This window comes from Staurois parvus, unplaced genomic scaffold (genome assembly GCF_062004578.1).
Source record: "Staurois parvus isolate SC_StPar_1 unplaced genomic scaffold, SC_StPar_1.0 ptg001041l, whole genome shotgun sequence".
In the NCBI taxonomy this organism is placed as follows: domain Eukaryota; kingdom Metazoa; phylum Chordata; class Amphibia; order Anura; family Ranidae; genus Staurois; species Staurois parvus.
Window position 1 is genome coordinate 484,727 of NW_028318837.1, and position 17,049 is coordinate 501,775.

The 17,049-nt window shown below is 46.9% G+C and overlaps 1 protein-coding gene across 1 annotated transcript in view; it reads left to right on the plus strand.

Annotated features, from left to right (window-relative positions):
• Positions 1-6,620: 6,620 nt before the first annotated feature.
• RCVRN (recoverin) overlaps positions 6,621-17,049 on the plus strand; it is a 67,212-nt gene continuing 56,783 nt past the window's right edge. The window contains exon 1 of the mRNA XM_089657913.1: positions 6,621-7,053. Coding sequence (XP_089514039.1) covers positions 6,673-7,053 — 381 coding nt within the window. The 5' untranslated portion in view covers positions 6,621-6,672. The remainder of the gene's footprint in view (positions 7,054-17,049) is intronic.

Genomic DNA, 17,049 nt, shown 5'->3' on the forward strand with positions numbered 1-17,049 from the left:
AATATTATGGGCATGAAGCAAGAGATGGTGAGAGACTGTGGACAGGTATAGGATGGGGGTTAATTTTCCCAAGGTGCCACATGAGAAACTGGGACTGTTGTGGAGAGTTGAACCTAATTCTTCTCAACATTAACTTTGGACCTGGGAAGGTCTGTAAATACATAAACATTAAAATAAAAATGGTGCTAAGAATATTAGCTAAACTGTTTATGAAATAGGGCTCTTTCAGATGGCTGGTTGGGGTTGGTAAAAATGGGAGGCTGAGCTGCGGTTCACAGGTCGCGGCATTTTTAACTTAGGCTGCAGAGTCTGACAAGTGCCACAGATTGTCAGATTTGCCCATTGAGGCGAGTGGCATGTTGTCAGTGGAGGCATGGAGGGCTGGATAGGGACAGCTACAGGGCCCGATGCGGCCCTGTGGCCACAATTTGCTCAGGACTGGTATAGGAGATGGTCAGAGACTGTTGACATAGTACAAGAGATGGTCAGATACTGTGGACATAATACAAGAGATAGTCAAAGACTGCGGACACGATACAGGAGAAGGGCAGAAATAGCCAGTGGCTGCAGACATGGTACAAGAGATGGTCAGAGACAGTGGACATGACTATCAGAGACCGTAAATATGATGTAGGAATTGTTTGAGACTGGTGACAAGCTTTAGGAGACAGTCCTAGATTGGAGGCATACTACATGAGATTGCATGAAATCATTGCTATAGCAGGACAACAGGGAAACCCAGAGCAGGGGTCCCAAGGGCGGCACATTAAGTGGCAAAGGGCCGCAGGTTGGGCACTAGGAGCCTACACCCTTCTGCAACATATTTCAAGGGATGTTGGGATACTGCAGATTTTTTTGCACTGTTTCATGGACTGTCACTGTATCCAGAATTTTTGGCTACGTATTATTGATTTATTTTCTCTATATCCCTGGGGCTTCTTAATATTTCCCATCCCAAAAATTGTTTATTAGGTATTTTTGGAGATCTACCGATCTCTAAGTATACCAAAATGCTATTACGTAGACTCAAATTTCATGCCAAAAAGACAATTCTCTAAACATGGAAAGGATCCTCTCCCCCTTCCACTGATGGTCATGCCAGTTCTGCTCGATTGGACAGCATCTAAAGGGACTTATTGTAGTTGACTTTTGGTCCCAGGTCAGTCCAGACCCAATTTACCATCACATTCCTGAGGAAAGGTGAAGACACTTCTCATGAAACATGTTGGCTTTACTCACCACCTGTGAACTGTCAATTTCAAAAAAACTTTTAATATAGAATGTATCTATACCGAGCGTTCTTCTACGCCCATCCAAGGGACCTTCAAGGATACCTCACAGAACAGAGAGTTGCCTGTCTTGACTTGTAGAGCCAACATGTTTTTCCCATTTGGATCCAGACCCTTTGGAATCTCCATGGAATGCAAGCTGGTGGGAAGGGGCAGCATGGCCTTTACTTTGCACAGAGAAGCACAGAGATCCAGAGATGGCATCATTGTAGATGAATGATATGTTCCACAAAGATAGGTTACCCGTATGGGCAATGGTGTATTTAGGTTTTGAGCTGCCCCAGGCAACACAAAAATTGGCGCCCCCCCCCCCAGAAAGAGCCTGACACTGACCAAGAACACCCCTGCCCTCCACCGAATCCTCCACTAGCACTGCCCCCCATACACCAGCCACCTTCACAGCTCCGGATATCCCCGGAAACGAGAGTCAGGCTGTGCATACACCGTTATGAAACCCACAGCATCTCTCGGATCCCACCAGGTCCCCATGCTGTGTGTGTCCCTTCTTCAGTCCCTTCTTCAAAGGGCCAGTGCTGCCCCCCCCTGAAAAATGCCACCCTAGGCAAATGTCTTGTTTGCCTTGTGGTAAATACACCCCTGCGTATGGGGTGAAGGCATGTGGGTTTGAATGAAACCATTCCTAGATTGTAAGCTCGAAAGAGCAGGGCCCTCGAACCCCTGGTGTATTGTTTTGTTACTGTATTGTCTCATGTATTGTCCCCCACTATTTTGTACAGAGCTGAGCAAACCTTTTGGCGCTATATAAATACTATATAATAATAATAATAATAATTTTCATCTCCGCGTCTGTGGGGTCCGCCATATACGCCAGGAATGGTACCTTCCCGTATTCTCAGACAGTTAACTAGAAGTTTAGAAGCAGACAGAAAAAGACATAACTTCTAGCAGAAGTTTAAAATAAACCGAGAATAACAGGAGCGTATGCAATTTTGGAATTGTTTATTATAATTTTCTTCTTCGGATTGTCTGCAGATTTGCTTGATGAGCTGTAATTATTTCCTTGGAAACGTGAAAGAAAAGTAACATTCGCTGTGGAATAATGACAGGGATTTACAGGAACGGAGAATGGGTTTGATGAAAAACTTTCCTCCACCAATCAGCCCTTCAATTCCCTATAAACGGAGACGTCAAGACGCAATCACCGTCTGGGGTGATTTGTCGCTCTGATTGTTGTGCCGAGTTTTTTTTACATTTACAGAAAATATTTCCTTTCTGAGAAAAAACAAAAAATGTTACCTTAACAAGTTCACCAGAAATGGGATTTAAAATATCATTGCACTTGGTATTAAAACAGAGCTGCCCTGTTTATGATTTTCTAAGATGGTGCAAAAGTGTGATCAGTGTAAAGTGAGTCGGGGCAGAATTATGGAAGGAAGCCACCATTGCTGACTTCTTTTTGAAGGTGTAGGTTCCTGACCAGGGGCAGACTGACCATTGAGGCACTCGAGCACTGCCTGAGGGCCCTGGGTCAGTAGGGGGCCCCATGAAATGCCTCTGGTACCTTTCATAGGCTTTTTTGGGTGTGGCTTGAGTGTGGGTGAGGACACAGGGGCCCCATGATCCCCTATTGCCCGGGGGCCCCATGAGTTGTCAGTCCACCCCTGCTCCTGACTGTCACCGTGATCCTTCCTTTAACCACTTGCCTCCTGGGCACTTATACCCCCTTCCTGCCCAGGCCAATTTTTAGCTTTCATCATAGTCGCACTTTGAATGACAGTTGCGAGGTCATGCAACACTGTACCCAAACAAAATTTGTATCCTTTTTTTGAGATAGAGCTTTCTTTTGGTGAGATTTAATCACCACTGGGGTTTTTATTTTTTGCTATACCAACTAAAAATACTGAACATTTTGGGGGAAAAAAGGAGGATCAGGCACAGGTAAAAAGATACAGGGGCTCATGGGAAACAAACACCAAGGCACTGATCACAGGCCTGGTCCTGCTTAAATACACCTCCTGCAATCAGCCTCAGGTGATGGCTTGATTGCAGGAGTGAGATTCTGGCTGCTGAGAGCACCCGCTGGACAGCCTTGGTACTGCAGCCCACAAGGCAGGTGAGTCCCTCCACCATTGGCGAGTCCATTCCTGACAGGAACCTCTTCATTTTTGATATGAGACTAGCACGCAACCAAAAAACTAACGATAAGTCGTCCGATTATCTGATTGTGTGTACTAGATTGTGTGTACTAGGCTTTTTTGAGTGTGGGCGAGGACACAGGGGTCCCATGATCTCCTATTGCCCGGGGGCCCCATAAGTTGTCAGTTTATCCCTGCCTAGACCCATCTATTTCAAATCCCGAGAGCTTCTATAAATGGAATCTAGAACTTTGAGGCATCTTCCTGAACCTGCTCATCTAACATAAGATTGATCAAGTTCATATTTGGGCTATATGAGGAACAGGACGTCAGCATACGAACACATAAGTGGATTTACAGCCTTTATTTTTAGACTGAAAGCTTAGCGATGAAGAGCAGGGTTCATTTTTAAACAACTTTAAGGAGGCCACATAATAAATCTTGGCCACCTCCCTCTTCTTTTGGGCCGAGGTCCTTTCAGGTCAGCCTTAAGAGGAGAACATCAGGGTTGGCTGAGTACGGTCCATGTCGTAGAAGAGTTCTAACATCGAATTATATAATTCATCAATATAAAGAAAAATGTGGCAAATGTTAGAATCTAAATTGGAAGCCAAACATTTTTTACATCAAATGCTTAATTGTGTAATCTAGTCTTAAAGTCCTAACTGGGGCAGCACAGTGCCTAAATGGTTAGCACTTCAGCCTGGCAGTACTCGGGTCTTCAGTTCAAATCCCAACCATGGCACCACCTGCCTGGAGTTTGCATGTTCTCCTTGTGCCTGTGTGGGTTTCCTCCCACACTCCAAAGTCATGCTGGTGGGTGAATTGGATCCTGTCTAAATTGGCCCTAGTATGTGTATGTATGAATGTGAGTTAGGGACCTTAGATTGTACAACCCTTGAGGGTTAGGGACCTTAGATTGTACAACCCTTGAGGGTTAGGGACTGATGTGAATGTACAATATATATGTGTAAAAGTGCTCTGTAAATTGATGGTGCTATATAAGTACCTGAAATAAATAATAAATAAATGAATTTGGACTATGAATGTGTTTTAGGAGGGCAAATACAATGGGTAAAAAAATAATGTCACATTATTATGCTAACGTTACTGCCAAGTACATGGGTGAAACTCTCTCGCCAGCACAGAATAATGCCTATAGCAGAGTTTCTCAACCAGGGCTACCAGTAGCCACCAATATCGATTATGTTTTTAACTTTGTATAAGGGGGGCAGTGTTCCCACTGATCAATGATGTAAGGGTGTCCTTCTCCCACTGACCATTAACATAAAGGGTTCTTGGTCACCGAGGTAATGGACCACTACACTGACTACCAATACAAGAAGGCACTTTTCCACTGACCACTAATGTAAGGGGTACTATGTTGGTGTTCTTTTTGCGGCCACAATTATTTTGTTCAATTTCATGATTGCTACTGCTGTCTTAGGAAGAAGGGTCAGCTGCACACCAGAGGATGATGAATATAGTGTATATTTTTTATTGTTATTGTACAGGATTTATATAGCGCCAACAGTTTGCTCAGCGCTTTACAATATAACGGGAGACAATACAGCAACAATACAGTTCAATACAAGAGGGATAGGAGGGCCCTGATCCTGGGAGCTTACAATCTAGGAGGTAGGGGCTAGTGGTACAAAAGGTAGTAACTGTGGGGGATGGACTGGTTGGAAGATTCCAGAAATGCCCGTAGCAAAAAAGAAAGAAGAAATGGCGCAGGGCATACATGACTAGGCTCAGAGTGGGGAAGGAGGAACAGGAGGGGTTAAGGCAGATCCAAGGGGTTTGTTTTGATAGTGGGGGTATTTGGTTGGTGGAAGGTTGAGAGTAGGTGGGGTTTCCTGCACCTTAGGGTGGGGGGTTTCAGTGAGGGGGCGTCAGTTGAGCTGGAAGTCAGGAGTAAGAGCTTCCCTCCTGCCCTCCCTGTTTTTGGTGAGTATTGGGTCCCTCCAGGTAAAGGGGGGTTATGTTGGTTCCTGGGCGGTTGTTGGTCTTTGGAGGCGGTTATCTTGGAAGGTAAAAACAATGGTGTGGGACCCATCGGTGGTATGATGTGCCCGGGGACATTCCCAGTTAACCAAGGTTTACATGGAAGGTGGTGGTGCTGCACCGCGGACAGTATGGTTGTCTCCGAGCTGGTTGGTTGCGGCTGGAGGCCTAGTGTATATGGTTGTCCGCAGGTGCATTTCGGATTGTTTGGGGGTGCTTTCGAAGACCAACAACAATTCTTTGGGTTTCTGTTATAAGGAATGGTTGATGTATTTAAATTTGTGTTGTTAATAAAAGGCCATGTTGGCCTTTTACTCCAAAATTGGTGTCATGTTTTTTGTAAGTATAATTGGTTAAGGGGAAAGGGGGGTTTGTACGGAACGGTCATGGTGGTAATGGGGAGTGGACAAGCCTATCTCTGGTGCAATAGTCAAGTATTAGCTGATGGCAGGATAGGCTTCCCTGAAGAAATAGGTTTTCAGGTTAACAGGTCCTGTATTCATGTCCTGGTGTTTTGTGTGTCCTATGGATCAATAAATATACACTATACTCATCAATCCAGTGGTGTTCGGCTGACCCTTCTTCCTGTTCCATCGTGTGTGGTGGCGATCCAGAGCCTGCACCTATCATGGACTGATCTGGATTGTTTGCCTGAGCAGTATACCTTTGTTCTTTGGATATTACTGTCTTATAGAGCACATTTTTTCATGTATTATTATATCTGCAACTTACTGACCATGAAAAAGTATTGTGAGCTAGAGATATAACAACATAATAGGAGTTCCCCAAGACATGAAATTATTTCAAGGGTTTCTCTGTTTTAAAAAGGTTGAGAAAGGATGGTCTTTAGTAATCCTGAACAATCGCAATTAGCAGCACCTAATACTGAGCACTTTGAAAATCCAGCCTTGAAGATAAAGCCATAACAAGGTACCTCGTTCTAATTTCTGGTTGGTTATCCTAGTCCAAATCCAGGTCGAAATAATGTAAGCAATTCACAATGTGTTACAAAAGATAAAACTCGGGTAGGTAATCTTCATAACCCGTATCATGATAAAAATAGATTGGCTCAAGCGAAGGAATTGTGATAACTAATTGAAATTCTAAAGTCACAGAGTCAATATCATTCTGTACATGACGCCTAAACCCTCGTAATCCCAAAAAGGCATTATCTGGATTTAGGCTCATGAAGAATGCCTTGCTCATTACTTTCTTGTGTTTGGTCTTGTAGGACAAAAGGGAAGGTCTTCCTTTAGTTCCTAGACTTCTAATTTTTCATCATGGGTAACAGCAAAAGTAGTGCCCTTTCTAAAGAGATTTTGGAGGAGTTGCAGATGAACACCAAATTTACCCAGGAGGAACTGTGCACCTGGTACCAGTCGTTCCTGAAGGAGTGCCCCAGTGGCAGGATTAGCAAGAAGCAATTTGAAAGCATTTACTCCAAGTTCTTTCCAGATGCTGACCCAAAAGCTTATGCCCACCATGTCTTCAGAAGCTTTGATGCCAACAACGACGGCACATTGGACTTTAAGGAATACATGATAGCGCTACATATGACTTCGTCTGGCAAAGCCAACCAGAAACTAGAGTGGGCATTCTCTTTATACGATGTGGATGGTAATGGAACCATCAACAAAACAGAAGTGCTTGAAATCATTATGGTATGGTGTTTATTTTTATTTGTGTTTTTACCTGTTTTCTAAATGTCATGTTAAAGTTATTCAAAGCCAAGTCAAAATGAAGGTGCTATCAGGTTGCGTGACTATGTACCGTATCTCATATGGCCTTATATATGTCAACATAAAAGAAAGACAAAGCCCCTAACATGTCTATTACATTTAATCCCTAGTTAGTTAAAAGGAGATAATAAATATACCCAACATGTAAACCCTAAACATTTTGCTTCTTAAGGAAAACAGTCAACCACTTTTGATACAATCTACCATACCTTTGGTGGTAAACAGCTTTTTTGAGTTTTCTATATGAGTTTGGTATTCATTTATATATAGGGCCATATCCCCAAACCCCCTCCAATGACATCAATAGTGTATCCACATTGTGCTTCTTCGTGTCTTCTTTACCATTTTTTTCCTCTTTGTCCAGTTTCACAACATACTCTTGGTGAACTGGTGCCTTAATCTGAACTACACATTTTAATGCTTCATACCTTCAGCAAGGTCTGCAGATCAGCTGTCTGGAAAGAACTCGAAGCATATAGTCCAGCCTTTCTCAACCCGGTCTCCTCCAGAGGTTTCCAGGGGTAATTTCTACTACTGAGGCAAGTTACCAATGAAGCCATTGATCTTTTTAGCTATTTGTATGAGGATGATTATTCCAACTGACCCCAAATGTGGGGAGAATTCTTCTCCTTGACCATCACTCTAATGTACAGTGAGCTGTAGATGCAGTATTTTTTATAAGGGTTTCCCTGAGAACAGAATAATATTTCAAGGATTCCTTCCTATTAAAAAAAAGTTGAGAAAGGCTCATCTAATCATTATGGATGAGTGAATTTGAGAGTTTTCATTTCACAAAAAGTTTGGCAATATATAAAATTTAACTCAACGGTATGAAATGATCTGAAACATCCAGAGAGAGAGAGAGAGAATTTTTCCCCTGTACAAATCACTAGTAATACCTCATCTGGAATATGCAGTTCAGTTTTGGGCTCCAAATCACAAAAAGAACATTGGGGAACTGGAGAAAGTACAGAGAAGGGCAACCAAACTGATAAGAGGCATGGAGGAGCTCAGCTATGAGGAAAGATTAGAGGAACTGAATGTATTCTCTCTTGAGAAGAGGAGATTAAGGGGGGATATGATCACCATGTATAATACATAAGGGGGGATATGATCTCCATGTATAATACATAAGGGGGCATATGATCACCATGTATAATACATAAGGGGGGATATGATCACCATGTATAATACATAAGGGGGGATATGATCTCCATGTATAATACATAAGGGGGGATATGATCTCCATGTATAATACATAAGGGGGGATATGATCTCCATGTATAATACATAAGGGGGGGATATGATCTCCATGTATAATACATAAGGGGGATATGATCACCATGTATAATACATAAGGGGGATATGATCCCCATGTATAATACATAAGGGGGATATGATCTCCATGTATAATACATAAGGGGGATATGATCGCCATGTATAATACATAAGGGGGGATATGATCTCCATGTATAATACATAAAGGGGGATATGATCTCCATGTATAATACATAAGGGGGATATGATCTCCATGTATAATACATAAAGGGGGGGATATGATCACCATGTATAATACATAAGGGGGGATATGATCTCCATGTATAATACATAAGGGGGGATATGATCTCCATGTATAATACATAAGGGGGGATATGATCTCCATGTATATACATAAGGGGGATATGATCACCATGTATAATACATAAGGGGGGATATGATCTCCATGTATAATACATAAGGGGGATATGATCACCATGTATAATACATAAGGGGGGATATGATCTCCATGTATAATACATAAGGGGGGATATGATCACCATGTATAATACATAAGGGGGGATATGATCACCACGCATAATACATAAGGGGGGATATGATCTCCATGTATAATACATAAGGGGGGATATGATCTCCATGTATAATACATAAGGGGGATATGATCTCCATGTATAATACATAAGGGGGGATATGATCTCCATGTATAATACATAAGGGGGGATATGATCTCCATGTATAATACATAAGGGGGGGATATGATCTCCATGTATAATACATCAGTGGTCATATAGTGAACTCGGTGCAGAGTCATTCACCCTGAGGTCATCACAGAGGACAAGGGGGCACTCTTTACATCTGGAGGAAAAGAAATGTAATCTCCAAACACGGAAAGGTTTCTTCACAGTGAGAGCTGTGAAAATGTGGAATAGACTCCCTCAAGAGTTGGTTGTGGCCAGCTCAGTGGATTGCTGTAGGAAAGTCCTGGATTCTTTCTTAGATACACAGAATATAACTGGATATAACATTTATAGGTAAAGTTGATCCAGGGAATATCCGATTGCCTCTCGGGTGATCAGGAAGGAATTTTTCCCCTGCAGGAGCAAATTGGATCATGCTTTGCTGGGTTTTTTGCCTTCCTCTGGATCAACTGTGGGTGTAGGATTATAACTTTTTTTTTTTCTTTTTTATTGAACTGGATGGAATTGTCTTTTTTCAGCCAGACTAACTATGTAACTATATAACAAAAGAATAGAAACAACTAAAAAAAACAACTAAAACAAAACTAGATTTTGTTAAGCAATTTTAATCTAAGCAAGTCAATGAGCAAACATTATATTTTCCACTTCTGTGAATCTCACAGTAAAATTAGAAATTTCACTGCAAATCTTGTTTTCCTGAAAATCCCCCTGCCCATCCACAGCAGTTGCATTGGGGTTAATTTACCAAAATCAAATAGGCTGTTCACTTTGCAGGGGAAACTGCACTTTTCAAGGGAATTTGCCCCAGAGTTTATTTAATGTGGGGAAGTTTCACTTTGTAAACAATAGCCAATCACTTTTCAGTCAATATAAACCCTTATAAACCTCAAAAGGTCAATACTTTCTCCCTAGAAAGTGTAATAATATATATACACAACCTTTTTGTAAATTATAAAAATAAATGAATAAAATAAAATAAAAATCAATTTTCAAATTACAAACATATAATGTGCAACAAAATCCCACAAATCCAAAAAATTTCAAAAAAAGTCCAAAATAGTGTCCACAAATATCCCAAATGTATTCACTCTTTTCCTCCACTGAAAGGATTGGCTGCTATTTCATCCAAAACGCACCTCGAAATAAGATATAAAAATATCTAGTGCATTACCTCAATAATAATAAAAATAACAATAATCACCCCGTGCAACCAAAATACACTTCAAAAACTTATAGTGAAAAAAAATAATAAAAATATATATATATTAAATTAATTCCTTATAGTGCATATTAGAGATGAGCGAAGAAATGAAAAATTCGATTCGACTGATTCGGCGAATTCGTGGACAATATTCGATTCGAGTCGAATAAATTCGCTGTGAATTTAACTTAAAAAAGGGTGTTTCTAGGCTTCAGAGAGACTTAATATTAGTGCAGAACACTGTACCTTTAATTTAAATGCCCTTGGAGTCTGCTGGGGAAGAGAAATAATACTGTCAGTCAGTATGACATGCAGATGAGTGCCGTCGATCTTAGAATCACCGCACACTTCACTCATTTGGGCAGTCACGGGGCCAAAACCAGAGTGTGGAGCCACAGTGTGGCGGTGGAGGCAGCAGCAATGGGAGGCCATACAGCACCCTATGACAAAAATGGAAACCACCAGCAGTGTGAGGAGACCTGAAAGTGGCACATGGCAGAGTGTGGCGATAGAGACAGCAGCAATGGGAGGCCGTACAGGGACCCATGACACACTCTGGACCTGGCAGCAGCATGAGGAGGCGGTACAGGGGCCCATGACAGATTACGGGCCTGGCAGCAGCATGAGGAGTCGGTACAGGGGCCCATGGCAGATTACGGGCCTGGCAGCAGCAATGGGAGGCCGTACAGGGACCCATGACACACTCTGGACCTGGCAGCAGCATGGGGAGGCGGTACAGGGGCCCATGACAGATTACGGGCCTGGCAGCAGCATGAGGAGTCGGTACGGGGGCCCATGACACACTCTGGACCTGGCAGCAGCATGAGGAGGCGGTACAGGGGCGCATGACAGATTACGAGCCTGGCAGCAGCAACTTGGACAGGAGGACGTTCAGCTTCTGCACCGTCGGGTGCGTGCTCGCAAACTGTTGTCTCTTGGAAACGGATTCCAAGAAAGACTGCTGACGGAATCCGTGAAGAGGAGTAGCAGGAGAAGGAGCATCTGAACGAGCGGAATATGCCAACAAGCGACAACAGTGGCCCATGACAGATTACGGGCCTGGCAGCAGCATGAGGAGTCGGTACGGGGGCCCATGGCAGATTACGGGCCTGGCAGCAGCTATGGGAGGCCCGTAATCTGCCAGCACCCTATGACAAAAAATGGAACCCACCAGCAGTGTGAGGAGACCTGAAAGTGGCACATGGCAGAGTGTGGCGATGGAGACAGCAGCAATGGGAGGCCGTACAGGGACCCATGAGAGACTCTGGACCTGGCAGCAGCATGAGGAGGCGGTATAGGGGCCCATGGCAGATTAGGGGCCTGGCAGCAGCTATGGGAGGCCCGTAATCTGCCAGCACCCTATGACAAAAAATGGAACACACCAGCAGTGTGAGGAGACCTGAAAGTGGCACATGGCAGAGTGTGGCGATGGAGGCAGCAGCAATGGGAGGCCGTACAGGGACCCATGAGAGACTCTGGACTTGGCAGCAGCATGAGGAGGCGGTATAGGGGCCCATGGCAGATTAGGGGCCTGGCAGCAGCTATGGGAGGCCCGTAATCTGCCAGCACCCTATGACAAAAAATGGAACACACCAGCAGTGTGAGGAGACCTGAAAGTGGCACATGTTTGGGGCATGATTCATGGCGGATTTAGTCAGTTGTGTCAGGAACTGGTGGTTTGAAATCCAGACTAATCCACGCCTGATTCATTTTCACAAACGTCAGTCTCTCCACACTTTGGGTGGACAGTCGTGTCCTCCGCGGAGTTGCAATACCTCCTGCCGCACTAAACACGCGCTCCGATGCCACGCTACTGGCCGGGCATGACAGCCTTTCAAGGGCAAATTCAGCTAGTTGGGGCCAAAGGTCAAGTTTCGTTGCCCAGTAGTCAAGGGGATTGTCTACCTCGGTTGGCAGGGTGCTGTCCAAGTAGGCCTAAGCCTGTTGTTTGAGGTCCTGCTCCAGGTCCACCTGATGCTGCTGCTGCTGCTGCGGCTGGTTAGTAGTTTCCTCACTGCGCTGGTGAAGAAAGCTACTCATCATCGACTGCAGACTGAGGCAGCCGCTGCTGGTGGAGCTGCCACTGCTCCTACCACCCCACCCCTCCCCTGCTGCCATGGCAGCGGAACACGAGCGCACAGGGCCCACAGTGTCTGAGGATGGACGTTGGCGCAGACAGGCAGAGACCAGCTGACTACATAGGTGTTTTTTATAGTACGTTATTTTGGCCTCCCTCTCAGCAGGTGTGAAAAAGGCCACCATTTTTGAACGGTAGCGAGGGTCCAACAAGGTGGACAGCCAAAAGTCATCCCTCTGTCTGATGGTTATTATTCGGCTGTCGCTACGCAAGCAACCGAGCATGCTATGGGCCATTTGTGCCAAGGAATGCGAGGGACTCCCTGCCTCCATCTCCACAGCATACTGCCACGGTGCGTCTAGGTCCTCTGTCTCCTCTTCCTCCTCCTCTACCAGATGCTCCTGCTCCTCCACTCCTGTCCGCTGAGTGGAAAAACCACCCATTTCACTCAATAATTCCTGAGCACCAATGTCCTCCTCTACCTCCTCCTCTTCTTCCAGTCCTGCCCCCACAGGGGCCATGTGGCGTTGAGATCTGTGCGCCACGTCTACCGCACCCTGACCAGCCATTGTTAACAGCATTTGTTCCAGGACGTGCAACAGAGGAATGACGTCGTTCATCCCATAGTCCTGCCGACTCACGAATAGCGTGGCCTCCTCAAAGGGCCTGAGCAAGCGCAGGTGTCACGCATGAGCTGCCAATGGCTGACATCTAAGTTACACAGGGAGTACCTTTATCTGCTTTTAACATCAGGAAATCTGTGATGGCCTTTTGCTGTTCGTAAAGGCGGTCTAACATATGTAGGGTTGAATTCCACCTTGTTGCAACGTCACAGCATGAGGAGTCGGTATAGGGGCCCATGGCAGATTAGGGGCCTGGCAGCAGTTATGGGAGGCCCATAATCTGCCAGCACCCTATGACAAAAAATGGAACACACCAGCAGTGTGAGGAGACCTGAAAGTGGCACATGGCAGAGTGTGGCGATGGAGACAGCAGCAATGGGAGGCCGTACAGGGACCCATGAGAGACTCTGGACCTGGCAGCAGCATGAGGAGGCGGTATATAGGGGCCTACGGCAGATTAGGGGCCTGGCAGCAGCTATAGGAGGCCCGTAATCTGCCAGCACCCTATGTCAAAAAATTCAACACACCAGCAGTGTGTGAGGAGACCTGAAAGTGGCACATGGCAGAGTGTGGCGATGGAGACAGCAGCAATGGGAGGCCGTACAGGGACCCATGACAGACTCTGGACTTGGCAGCAGCATGAGGAGGCGGTATATAGGGGCTTATGGCAGATTAGGGGCCTGGCAGCAGCTATAGGAGGCCCGTAATCTGCCAGCACCCTATGTCAAAAAATTCAACACACCAGCAGTGTGAGGAGACCTGAAAGTGGCACATGGCAGAGTGTGGCGATGGAGACAGCAGCAATGGGAGGCCGTACAGGGACCCATGACAGACTCTGAACTTGGCAGCAGCATGAGGAGGCGTTATATAGGGGCCCATGGCAGATTAGGGGCCTGGCAGCAGCTATGTGAGGCCCGTAATCTGCCTGCACCCTATGTCAAAAAATTTAACACACCAGCAGTGTGAAGAGACCTGAAAGTGGCACATGGCAGCAGAGTGTGGCGATGGAGACAGCAGCAATGGGAGGCCGTACAGGGACCATGACAGACTCTGGACTTGGCAGCAGCATGAGGAGGCGGTATATAGGGGCCCATGGCAGATTAGGGGCCTGGCAGCAGCTATGTGAGGCCCGTTATCTTGCAGCACCCTATGTCAAAAAATTTAACACACCAGCAGTGTGAAGAGACCTGAAAGTGGCACATGGCAGCAGAGTGTGGCGATGGAGACAGCAGCAATGGGAGGCCGTACAGGGACCCATGAGAGACTCTGGACCTGGCAGCAGCAGGAGGAGGCGGTATATAGGGGCCCATGGCAGATTAGGGGCCTGGCAGCAGCTATGTGAGGCCCGTAATCTGCCTGCACCCTATGTCAAAAAATTTAACACACCAGCAGTGTGAAGAGACCTGAAAGTGGCACATGGCAGCAGAGTGTGGCGATGGAGACAGCAGCAATGGGAGGCCGTACAGGGACCCATGACAGACTCTGAACTTGGCAGCAGCATGAGGAGGCGGTATATAGGGGCCCATGGCAGATTAGGGGCCTGGCAGCAGCTATAGGAGGCCCGTAATCTGCCAGCACCCTATGTCAAAAAATTTAACACACCAGCAGTGTGAAGAGACCTGAAAGTGGCACATGGCAGCAGAGTGTGGCGATGGAGACAGCAGCAATGGGAGGCCGTACAGGGACCATGACAGACTCTGGACTTGGCAGCAGCATGAGGAGGCGGTATATAGGGGCCCATGGCAGATTAGGGGCCTGGCAGCAGCTATGTGAGGCCCGTTATCTTGCAGCACCCTATGTCAAAAAATTTAACACACCAGCAGTGTGAAGAGACCTGAAAGTGGCACATGGCAGCAGAGTGTGGCGATGGAGACAGCAGCAATGGGAGGCCGTACAGGGACCCATGAGAGACTCTGGACCTGGCAGCAGCAGGAGGAGGTGGTATATAGGGGCCCATGGCAGATTAGGGGCCTGGCAGCAGCTATGTGAGGCCCGTAATCTGCCTGCACCCTATGTCAAAAAATTTAACACACCAGCAGTGTGAAGAGACCTGAAAGTGGCACATGGCAGCAGAGTGTGGCGATGGAGACAGCAGCAATGGGAGGCCGTACAGGGACCATGACAGACTCTGGACTTGGCAGCAGCATGAGGAGGCGGTATATAGGGGCCCATGGCAGATTAGGGGCCTGGCAGCAGCTATGTGAGGCCCGTTATCTTGCAGCACCCTATGTCAAAAAATTTAACACACCAGCAGTGTGAAGAGACCTGAAAGTGGCACATGGCAGCAGAGTGTGGCGATGGAGACAGCAGCAATGGGAGGCCGTACAGGGACCCATGAGAGACTCTGGACCTGGCAGCAGCAGGAGGAGGCGGTATATAGGGGCCCATGGCAGATTAGGGGCCTGGCAGCAGCTATGTGAGGCCCGTAATCTGCCTGCACCCTATGTCAAAAAATTTAACACACCAGCAGTGTGAAGAGACCTGAAAGTGGCACATGGCAGCAGAGTGTGGCGATGGAGACAGCAGCAATGGGAGGCCGTACAGGGACCCATGAGAGACTCTGGACCTGGCAGCAGCAGGAGGAGGCGGTATATAGGGGCCCATGGCAGATTAGGGGCCTGGCAGCAGCTATGTGAGGCCCGTAATCTGCCTGCACCCTATGTCAAAAAATTTAACACACCAGCAGTGTGAAGAGACCTGAAAGTGGCACATGGCAGCAGAGTGTGGCGATGGAGACAGCAGCAATGGGAGGCCGTACAGGGACCCATGACAGACTCTGAACTTGGCAGCAGCATGAGGAGGCGGTATATAGGGGCCCATGGCAGATTAGGGGCCTGGCAGCAGCTATAGGAGGCCCGTAATCTGCCAGCACCCTATGTCAAAAAATTTAACACACCAGCAGTGTGAAGAGACCTGAAAGTGGCACATGGCAGCAGAGTGTGGCGATGGAGACAGCAGCAATGGGAGGCCGTACAGGGACCCATGAGAGACTCTGGACCTGGCAGCAGCAGGAGGAGGCGGTATATAGGGGCCCATGGCAGATTAGGGGCCTGGCAGCAGCTATGTGAGGCCCGTAATCTGCCTGCACCCTATGTCAAAAAATTTAACACACCAGCAGTGTGAAGAGACCTGAAAGTGGCACATGGCAGCAGAGTGTGGCGATGGAGACAGCAGCAATGGGAGGCCGTACAGGGACCCATGAGAGACTCTGGACCTGGCAGCAGCAGGAGGAGGCGGTATATAGGGGCCCATGGCAGATTAGGGGCCTGGCAGCAGCTATGTGAGGCCCGTAATCTGCCTGCACCCTATGTCAAAAAATTTAACACACCAGCAGTGTGAAGAGACCTGAAAGTGGCACATGGCAGCAGAGTGTGGCGATGGAGACAGCAGCAATGGGAGGCCGTACAGGGACCATGACAGACTCTGGACTTGGCAGCAGCATGAGGAGGCGGTATATAGGGGCCCATGGCAGATTAGGGGCCTGGCAGCAGCTATGTGAGGCCCGTAATCTGCCTGCACCCTATGTCAAAAAATTTAACACACCAGCAGTGTGAAGAGACCTGAAAGTGGCACATGGCAGCAGAGTGTGGCGATGGAGACAGCAGCAATGGGAGGCCGTACAGGGACCATGACAGACTCTGGACTTGGCAGCAGCATGAGGAGGCGGTATATAGGGGCCCATGGCAGATTAGGGGCCTGGCAGCAGCTATGTGAGGCCCGTAATCTGCCTGCACCCTATGTCAAAAAATTTAACACACCAGCAGTGTGAAGAGACCTGAAAGTGGCACATGGCAGCAGAGTGTGGCGATGGAGACAGCAGCAATGGGAGGCCGTACAGGGACCATGACAGACTCTGGACTTGGCAGCAGCATGAGGAGGCGGTATATAGGGGCCCATGGCAGATTAGGGGCCTGGCAGCAGCTATGTGAGGCCCGTTATCTTGCAGCACCCTATGTCAAAAAATTTAACACACCAGCAGTGTGAAGAGACCTGAAAGTGGCACATGGCAGCAGAGTGTGGCGATGGAGACAGCAGCAATGG